The sequence below is a fragment of the Lygodium microphyllum genome, chromosome 9, assembly GCF_053477565.2.
Source record: "Lygodium microphyllum isolate KBCC chromosome 9, Lygodium_microphyllum_v1.1.10, whole genome shotgun sequence".
In the NCBI taxonomy this organism is placed as follows: domain Eukaryota; kingdom Viridiplantae; phylum Streptophyta; class Polypodiopsida; order Schizaeales; family Lygodiaceae; genus Lygodium; species Lygodium microphyllum.
The window spans coordinates 150,117,778-150,128,564 of record NC_141143.1 but is presented as its reverse complement, the minus strand read 5'-3'; the positions used below and the strand labels follow the sequence as shown (position 1 = coordinate 150,128,564).

At 40.3% G+C, this 10,787-nt stretch overlaps 1 protein-coding gene across 4 annotated transcripts; it reads left to right on the top strand.

The window, feature by feature from the left end:
- Positions 1-5,450: 5,450 nt before the first annotated feature.
- On the top strand, positions 5,451-10,498 carry LOC148031711 (calmodulin-binding receptor-like cytoplasmic kinase 2). 4 transcript variants are annotated; one of them, XM_087685279.1, is made up of 6 exons: positions 5,451-5,469; positions 5,569-6,212; positions 6,568-6,736; positions 9,011-9,100; positions 9,496-9,794; positions 10,122-10,498. In XM_087685279.1, exons 2-6 carry the CDS (start codon positions 5,688-5,690, stop codon positions 10,371-10,373), a joined length of 1,335 nt encoding a protein of 444 aa, XP_087541405.1. In that variant the 5' UTR covers positions 5,451-5,469; positions 5,569-5,687; the 3' UTR covers positions 10,374-10,498. The 4 variants fall into 4 exon arrangements, with proteins under 4 accessions (XP_087541405.1, XP_087541404.1, XP_087541406.1 ...); XM_087685281.1 differs by lacking the exon at positions 5,451-5,469 and having other exon boundaries at positions 5,498-5,907; positions 6,001-6,212; XM_087685278.1 differs by lacking the exon at positions 5,451-5,469 and having other exon boundaries at positions 5,495-6,212.
- The last annotated feature ends 289 nt before the right edge of the window (positions 10,499-10,787 follow it).

Genomic DNA, 10,787 nt, shown 5'->3' with positions numbered 1-10,787 from the left:
ATTTTGGTGCTTGGAAAGGAAAAGATTATTTTGCATGATGACGGTAGCACTCATGATTTTATTTCAGCAAAGCTAGTAAAGGAATTGAAGTTACAGACTGTACCTACGCATTATCGCATCAAAGCAGCATTCTTAGGCACTAGGTATAATGGTACACAGGAAGTGCATGATTTAGAAATTCAAATTGGTCAATACACAGAAAGAAGAAATTTTCTAGTTGTTCCATTACAGTCCAGTGACATTCAAATATAGATTATTCCACACATTCAATTAATATTCAATTTCAAGGAAAACATATTACATTGTATGGTATACATGCATCTAATGCTTTTCCACTGCTTTCGCATACTCAACCTAAACGTGCATTACGCAAAAGTAGTAAATCTTATCTCATTTGGGTGAATGAACTGCAAGTTAACTAAACCTCATACTTCAGACCCCCTATACATCCACAAACATGAATCTTATTTTTCCTTAATTTTCGGCATTTGGCATCCTTTGCGGCTCGTCTTCCTCATCTTGCTCGAAGTCCGGCCCCTCTTTGGCATTTCGTGCTACCACAGGAGGAAGGACTGGTGGTGGTGGCGGTGGCTGCTCTTGCTCCTGAAAACCCAACTCCTGGAGCTCCGCAGTGGAAAGGCCTGTACAACGCAGGTAGTAGAACTGTTGCTCTTTAGTTATTCCTGTACTTGTTGGAAGATCCATCTCTTGAAGGCCGTATCGTAGCACCCGGGTGCTTAGTTTCAACTTTCTTTTTACATGTTCCACTGTATCATCCATTTTTTTCCTATTTTACTCTATTTTCCCTATTTTTATTGTATTTTTTTCAATATTTAATGACTGAAAATTCAAAATGCGTCATGGATTGTGGCCCTTAGGTTCATTTGTAGCAAAAATACAAGTTTAATTGGTGTGTCTTATGATATTTTTCATTGATATCTCAAAAACACCCAATTTTCCCATATTTTGCATATTTACAGGTTTTTCACTTCTAATTTCATCCACAACACTTATGATTCTCTGATTTTCTGATCATAAATAGTTGAAAGACATTGAAGACAACATCATAATACATTATCATCTCATGGGAACAAGAATTCATGAAGCAAATTGCATAAAAACACCATTTTCCTTTATAAAAATGAGATTACCGTTCTTTGCGGGTTGCGGGTTTTTATTTGTCATATCTCGGGACTGATTTCCAGCCACCATTAATGCTCATGACAATCCATAATCAGCAATCTTCAATCTTTTTACACCATGGAGCAATTCGGTCTTCATTGGACAAGCATCCATCATCCATTCTTCTTCTTCCTCTTCACCGCATGAATCTGCCTTTAGGGGAGAGAGAGGGAGGAGAGAGAAAGACTGAAATCAAAATTCTTCACAGAGACCGCCATTGGAGGAGTGAAGCATGGCGATAGAGTCCACAGACAGGGGGGATTCAAGCCCCATGATCAAGTGGGGGGGTTGTTTGCAGCAGCCATGATGCCTCCTCCATCCAAGAAGCGCAAATTTTGGGCGCCATCTTCCTCCACGTTTTTTCATCCCTCTTCATTCTCTCTCCACGTTTTTTGCTTCATAAGGGGTATAAAAATTTTGAAGGGGGAGGGAGGGGGGGAGGGGGGGGGGGGGGTTTCCAAACTCAAAAGGCATGCTCAATTTTGGCCTCCCAAATGTCCACCTTTTCATATCTTGACCATTTTGTGGCCATTTTCCCGTTTGGACTCCGAATTGAGCTCTGAAAAATCCTGGGCATCCGGCTTGGCATCGCGCATTGGCCGAACTCTTGTCAACCCACAAGACAGTTTGAAAAATTATAAAAAATCAACAAGTGTCGCTCGGGCGCCTTTAAAGCACTTTGGCGCTTAAAATCGTCCTAGATCAAGCCGCCGCCTTCTACGTTGAATATTTTTCCCTTGATATTCGTAAATTTTAGCTATTTTTAAGCACTTCTCGGCACCAAAATTCCGCTCTCACCAACCCATCTTGCATGCACAGACTCACACATGAGTTTACAATATGAGAAAGAAGGAGAAACATGCGATGAAGAAGAAATAGGAGCTATCAAGGGTGGAAGGGGAGCTAAAGGGGAAGGGAAGGAGGGGATGGAGGGGGAGGAGTCAAAGACAAAGGAGGGATGCTAATCGGTAACTTGGAAGGGGAGGGGATGATGGTTGTTTTGGGGGGAGGGGGGTTGAGTCGATAAGGAAGAACCACCTACAATAGAAGCACCATCAATCAGATTATCTAAGGCCACAACCTCGTCAAATAGCATATCCCCGCTCACCTCAATCTTTCATTTTGTCGGGTCATAGAATATGTAGCACTTTGTGGTTGTACTATAATCAATGAAGATAAACTTGTATGACTTTGAATTGAGCTTGCTTAGTTTCTTCTTGTCCACATAAACATAGATATCCCACCCAAACATGAAGCGTTTGCACTTTCAATCTAGTTTCAACCTCAAGCTTTGCAACAAGATGTTTGAAATGCATAAACACAACAAATTTTCCTTCAGCCTATACACACATTAGATTTTTCTTTCAGTCTATACACACATGTACATCAAGAGTAGTCATCAATAAATATAACAAAGTAAAGATGGCATCCAAGTGCATGTGTCCTCACGGAACCACAAACATTAGAGTGAATAAGTTGCAATTTTTGGATAGCACGCATTGCACCATCCTTTTTGAAGGCAAATCTATGCATGTCGCCCAAAATACATCCCTCGCATGCATGAGGAGGTGGATTCTCCATTGGAGGCAATGCATCTACCATATGACACCTCTGAAGGGTCATCAAAATCCCAAAACTCACATGTCCATAGCAAGCATGCCATAGCTTTGCATTTTGCATAGCAAGAGATAGAATAGTGACTACCAAAGCATCATGAGATAGTGCATCATAGGTATCCAACAAAAACAAACCCTTATACAAGGTCCCATATAGCTTGAGTGCGTAATCCATCTCCCAGTCTCTGACAATGCAATTGTCATCCTCAAAGATGACTTGAAAGCCATGCTTGTTAAAAGTAGAGATAGACAACAAGTTCTTTGTAATGCTAGGCATAAACAATATATCTAAAAGCATGAAGTCAAAACCATCTGTAGTAGTAATAGTGACAGTCCCAATGCCACAAGCATCATAACTGCTGTTGTTCACACATGTAACATACTTCCTAGTAGGGGTTGAATGCAAAGAGGAAACAAAATACTTCCTAGAAGTGATGTGCTTTGAAGCACCACTATCAAAATACCATGTTTGCTGCATTTCAATAGCATTAAATGCTGGATCAACCATTGAAGAATCGTAATTGCAAGTAAAAAATGCATAGTCCTCCTCCACAAAGTTTGCTAAGGCATCACCATCAATAGATTTGCTATTTGATGTCTCTTGGATAGCCAAAACCAGAGTCCTTTTTCTTCTCTTTGGCTAATCTTTGGACAACCTTATTTGATGGCTCTCCGGTATCACCCTTTTGTTGATTTTTCGCATTTTGCTTGACTTTTTGTTTGCCTTTGAACTTGGAAAGCATAGCCACATCTCCTAAATGCAATGAAGCATTCTTTTGAGTCTGTTTCTCTTGCAACAAGAGGCCTTCCAACTCCACAAATATAAGGGAATGTTGACCCTCCCTCAAAGACAACATCAAAGAGGTATGGAAACCAAGATATGACTTTCAAAGAGAGTTTAAGTGTGATGTTTATCAATTCAACATCCTGAATGATTTCATCCACATTGAGTAGCTGCTTGTGCAAATCATGTATGTGAGTAAGGTGATCTATCATGCTATCACCCTCATCCATGTTCACATTGGCCAACTCTATATGGAGATAAGATATTCTAGTCTCGTTACATGTTGCAAATATACACTCAAGTACATACCATGTTGATTTTGAGATCTTACAAGATCGGATGTGTGGAATGATCGATCATTTCATTAACAAGGCAATCAAAGAAAGTGCCAATGCATCTTTTGAGTCCCACCTCCTTGATAGGAGGGGAAGGAGAGGCAACAACACCAGCAGCTTGCCCTCTAGTGTTATGCTAAGGTGTTTGAAGTGCTAGACCTCTTGGCCACGGAAAATGACTTGTAACATAGTCCCACAAAGTCCTACTACAAGAAGATTGCATACCATAAAACTCCAAAATGGGCAGTTTAATCCATCAACTTTGTCCTCATGAGTGAGGGTACCAAGGATGTTGATTTGATCATTAGCCCCCTCAACATGCCATGACATAAGTAATCAATAAAAATATGCAACCAAATACTTCTCTACTGAAGTATTGATTGTACTCCTTAGAGTACGAAAAATCCCCTCATGATTATGCAATAAGTACCAAATTGTCACACAAATGCCAAAGTGTGCCCAATTTGACCCAAATCAATACTCGACCAAGAAATAACAACAATGCATTGCTGTACAACACTTGCTCGTAATTCTTGCCCTCAAAAGTATAAATTACAACAACTTAATGATGATTCTTACCAAAATTTATTGAAATTTACAAATTTTTTGCTCAATTTGATTATAATAGTAATTACATGGTGCTATACTGCTTGTTTCCTACATTGGAACACATATCACACAAAAATCCCAATTTTCTTCTTAAAATTTTGAAGAAATAAAAAAAAATTGTACCTTACAGCTTGAATTTCTGCAGTAATGCCACCTTGGTGTGTTTGCCAATAGTGAACAATAGTTGGAATCTACCTCTTGATGCATGTTGAAGTCTCTAGTACAAAAAACCCCAAATTTCTTGCACAAATGTCGATGAAATTGTGCAACATCGACATTTCCAATGAAGATTCACATGTGGGATTGCAAATCGGGCAAAAGCCCCAAAAATTTTGGTGAGAATGTCAAGGAAATTGTGAAATTTCTTTGAATTGGTTGTTAACTTGAACTCCAGGAGTAAAAATTGGTAAAAGCCCCAAATTTTGGGCAACATGAGCCAAGATTAAAAAAGAGATGGCCAAAATGGATGGGTAATTGTAGAAATTTTGAAACAATCCCAAATCTGAAAATTAGGGTTTTTGCACTTTTTAGGTTTTGCACAAAATCATAGGTAGGGCTCATAAATACGGCGAGCAAAGGTGAGAAAATGAGGGATAGAGCTGAGAACAGTAGTAGCTCCTCCAAAACAATAGCTTCTTAGGTTATGTGCGGCCTAGGTACGATGGGACTATGCATAGAGTTGCGCGTAGGGCTGCATGCAAGCTTAAAACAGTAGCAGCTTGTCCTTCTCTTCCTTGAGTAGAGAGCTAGTTGATAGCAACACTGTAACCGAGTGGAGGAGGATTGGTGGGTTAGTGTATGGGCTTTAAGGACCTTTGTAAGTAGCAAGGAACGGCAAGCCAAAAATGGTCTATACTACTCTCTTCGCAACATGTATTTTCCAATAATACTTTTAGCCTTCTATGAAGGTGTAATATGTTTATTGATTTAAAACTTTCCGGTTGTAAGTGCTTTGCCATTGCATTTTCTTCTATCCGTATTTCCAATTATGTATTTTCCCTTCTATATGTTTTCTAAACCTTCTGCTTTGCTTTTTGCGTAGGTACAGGCACAGCAGCCCTTTGCTGAGCTCGATATGTCTTCTGCTGAATGACAAGCAGTGTTTATTCGTTACTGCACGATACTTGTTTATGCAACCAGGTATAAGACATTTGTTCAGTAATGATGAAATGTTTCGTAGTAAAATTAAAGCGACGTGAGAGAGCCCAGGATTCAAACTTGGCGAATTTCACAATCAACTCAAAGCTTCCATCTTATGCTGTCAATGGGGCATCGGCAAAACCAAAGGAAAGTTCTTGTATGCCTTTGGCAAGTGGAGTATGTTTCTCCCCATTCAAAGGGAAAGATGCAGAAATGCAGATTTCCTATCAAGAACCATCAGGTCAGTCTGGACCATCATATGCATGCATCCTAGAGTATCGCATTGTTTATTGTACAGAAGATATTGGTCTGACTCAGAAGTGGCAATGTGCAGTGAGTACAGTTGATGATGGGAGAGGTTTGGGCCTTTCATCAACTCCTACTCCCGGCAGACATTCTGAAATAATTGTTTTCACTTTAAGTGATTTGGTGCAAGCCACAAACAACTTTTCCCCATCTCTCAAAATTGGGCAAGGAGGATTTGGGGCGGTTTACAAGGGAAAATTGAAGGATGGGAAACTTGTTGCTATCAAAAGGGCTAAGAAGGTGGTAATTTGTTGTTTTTTCTTTACGAAGCATTCATACAGCCATGCGAAGCCACAAGCAACTTACCTGCATTATTTAAAGTTGGCAAAGAGGATTTTGGAAACTGCTTACTGTTCAAAGGGCTAGGAACCTATATGACTGTACACTTGACACTTTTTGCCCCATAATTCCTGAAATCACTCATGTTAACACACAAGTCAGTGGCAAAGAGGATTTTGGAGATACACTTGAGACTTTTTACCCCAATATTCCTGAAATCACTCATGTTAATACACAAGTCGTGCTTCGAAGTAGTTTGCAGGCACCTACAGTGTTGCATGTTGTAAAGCTCATAAACTGAGTGGTTATGTGACAGGGTCAACATGACAGGCAGTTATCATCAGAATTTCACAATGAGCTAGTTGCTTTATCCAACATTGAACATTTGAACCTTGTGAAGTTTGTTGGATATGTAGAAGAGGGGTCTGAACGACTCTTGGTTGTTGAATATGTAGCTAATGGCAACTTACGTCAGCATCTTGATGGTAAGAGATGTCATGCACAATTTCTACTACATGTTCCTGCAATTTCTGACTGTTGTGACAAAATATAAATTCCACCACAGAGTACGGATAGCCTTAATTCACTATCACAAGCAGCTTGTAAGAATAACATCCATTTCATTCATGTACTAGTGCTTTAGAAATAGGATGGTTGGAATTGTAGGCTTGCAAGGGAAGACACAGAGAATTGTCCTCATTGTTTTCCAAGTGGAGCTGCATGAGTGGCATTTTGGACATGGGAGGGCCTGGCCTTGGAAGAGTTTGATTGGGATAACATGCAGCCGTATTGGCCGGCGACCTTGGATTTACTAGTATTCACATGATTTTTTCGTATTTATTACTTGTTCTGGATCCTGATAGGCATGCGTTGACCAAGATATGGATCAACACACCAAGCATTGGGAAGAACAGAGTGTTATGGAGCTGTTTAGTGTTTGGCAAGGGAAAAATATTGGGGACAAGATTTTTTTCGCCTTTTTGTCCGTTGCCCATGTGATCCATCATCCTGCACAACTGGGAATACATGGAGCTAGCCTAGTTCTCACGTCAGTCTGGTGGTCAATTGTATCAAGCATCTACTTCATTGATGTGCTTCTGGATAAATTGGCTGAAAGAGATTCTCCATAGTGCCTTTATTATACCCTATTGAGAAACTGAAGTCATCACATGCATTATAACTTAATTGTATTGCATTAATCCTAACTTTGATTCTCATTCACAGCCCCAAAAAGGATTTATTTGTATTTCCTGGTTTCTAGTGCACACGGTAGGACATGTGCTCGAAAATTCCTTTAAATATGTTGTGGGCATTCTACATCTCTTCCTGATCATTCTCTAAATTCCAATCATTTTCTCCCTCTTTTCCAGCTGCCCGTGTCTCCAACTAGCCTGGCAACCAGTCCCACAACCTGGTGCTACATTCCAGCTGATGGCGACCTGATTCAGTACACTTTTCTGCTGCATTCATCTTCCAGCTGGCAGCCCAGCTGTTCTGTGCTGCCCTTGCGTCTACAGTCTTTTGTGGCAGCCCAGCTTCCCTTGGGGCTCCTTCAGCTGTTGCCACACCTGACAGCATCTGCTTGCTGCCTGCAGGTCTGATCATCTATTGTCACCTGAATTTTGACTGCTGTAGTCATTCCAGCCAGTCCGGCAGCTGCCTACAGGATGTTTACACCTGCGTTTGCATCCTGGAGACTCTTGGACAGCTGGCTGCATCATACACAATGTATTTTACGAGTCTGGAGTCCTTTTACTGCTGTGTTTGGTGGACAGTTGTTCTTTGGCAGCAGACATCTTTGCATTTCTCCTCCAGCTGGCCGCCCAGCAGTTGCCTTGATAGGAGCTATTATTCCGGCGAGATTACATCATCATCTTAATTACTTGCAGCTCCTAAGGACTGCGTTGCTCCCTCTACTATTATCTATCATCACCCGGTGTCTTCTTTGACATCCCCTTGCCCAGAGGGTGTTTTACTCCCTCCACTAAGCATCCTCATCCATAGGTGCTACTCCTTGAATAGCGAGGACAGTGCAGTCATCTCTGAGCTCTGATTGGCATCATCGACTCCAGTCTGCTCATCTCAATACTGGCCTTTGAAACACGGAACCTCAAGGCTCCATTGCAGTGTCATTACATGATTCATTATTTCATTCATCTTTGGTGTTTGCCCTACACAGTGTGTTACTTCACACAAACCTTACTGTTTCTTTCATAGTCACAAGTGACACAAAATGGTACGGGGACAGGGAATGGGGGACAGAGAGGAATGTCTGTCACTTGTGACTATATAGTCACATGGAATGGAATGTGGGACGGAAAGAAGCTACTGTCCCTCCAATCCTCAAGTCCAAAAATGGGTGTCACTTGTGACTATGGTTTCTTTACATACCCTTCATCATGTCACCTTGATCTGGTGGTCAATTGTCTCAAGCATATACTTAACCAGTATACTACTGGTTATTTCATGGATAAATTGGCTGAAAGAGATTCTCCACAATCCTATATTATATAACCTTCACCATGTCATCCATGCACTACAACACTGTACACAAGGACTTCTAAGCCTTAAGACCTCGAGCCTTTGTATCTCCTTATAGTTAGTTGAGACTTCCATGTGAAAGTTAAAGTTTAGGAAAGTTGCTAACTCCAACCATTGCTTGTGCTTAAGAATGATATAATCCTGCATTCTTTTGTTTCATAGTTCAGATCTGACATTAAATGGCAAATTCCCTTACAGGTATAACTTGTGTTGGGCAGGTCAGTATGGAGCAACTCTTGACTGGGCCACGAGGGTGGATATTGCTATAGATGTTGCACATGCTGTTACATATTTACATTTATATGCCGGTGTGAATGATTACCAAAAATTGATCCTTTTTTGAAAGTGTTAGAACTGTAGCTGTACTCTTTTAATGATATTGCAATTTGATGAAGGCCAATACTTGTTTGGTGTGTTGCTACTGTAAGTTTACCCTTCTTGGCCTGCCACTAAATTAGACCATATTCTTGACATGAGACAATTAGAGCAAGACATAAGTAGCAACAGTGGTGTTTACATTACTGTCTGTACGAGAGTCTCTATTAATTATTTGATTATGAATGTACATACAACTTAGTTTTCCTACAAGTTTACTGGCAGGCCTATGAATTCAGTACCAGGTTGTGATTCCTGAGATTTTATATCTTTTGCTATTGTTTTGTTTAACAGATTCCAACTCTGACTGCCTACTTGTACTATGCAGATCAATCTGTCATCCACAGGGACATTAAGGCTTCCAATATTCTATTGACTGAAAATTTTAGAGCCAAAGTTGCTGATTTTGGCTTTTCACGCTTTGGACCTTCAGATGCTGATGCTACACATGTCACGACGCAGGTGAAGGGAACAGCAGGATACCTTGATCCTGAATATCTGAAGTCTTATCAACTCACACAAAAGAGTGATGTTTACTCCTTTGGGGTGCTCCTTGTGGAATTATTTACAGGAAGACGTCCTATCGAACCAAAAAGAGAGCCTGACGAAAGAATAACTACCAGATGGGTAGGCCAGTTTTTAAATTATAAAAAAAGGGTCGGTAAATAATGTTGGCCAACATCTGTTTGAATGCACATATTCTGATGATCATATAAATGTGCACACAAATACACAACATGCATAATCTGGTGAGTTCATGCAGCTCTTAATAACAAAGGGAGCTTCTATTGTGGGTGTCTGCACAAATACATATAAGTACAAATGCGTATAATCTGTTGACGAGGTTATGCAGTTGCTTATTTTCATGCATGAACCATTGCAGTCCTTACACATATATTTTGAGATGTTTTAAGATGAAAAGTTATTGACACACTTGAGCAACTGTTAATACAGGCATTTGAGATGTTTCTAGCTGGAAAAGCTGATGACACACTTGACCCCAAGTTGGAAAGAAGCTCATCTGCGTTACTGATGCTTGAGAGGTTATTAGAGCTTGCTTTTAAGTGTGCTGCCCCAACCAGATTGGAAAGACCTAGCATGAAGCGGGCCTCTGAAATTCTGTGCGGTATCAGAAGAGATTACACTACATTCTGGGAGGACCGTACAGGGCAGGTCATCCGCAAGTCAAATTCACCAAGACCATAATGCACAGGACAATATTAAGCAACAGACAAATTCATATTGTTCGATAGACAAATTATTCTTTGTTGTAATAATGCCCTGTAATATAATATCTTAAGTAGAAGCTATACATAGATTCTTGGGTACAAATGCATATTAGAAGTAATTTTTAGTCTGCTTTGAAAGTTGATGATCAAGTATAAATCAGCCTCATTACAAGGTCTGATTGTGGGTGGTTAGGTAGGAGATTTAAACATTGACTTTCTTAAACCTAAAAGATAACCCGTTTGTGTGTTGCTTTTAAGGTTCCGGTTTTAATGAATAGCACGCCGATGCTTGCTCTGCCAGTAAGAGGTTTGCATGCACCACTCATTGTCCTGGTGGCTGCATCAAAGTTGAAAGTCATCAATGATCAGGTGGTGAACGTACTGTGTTGTC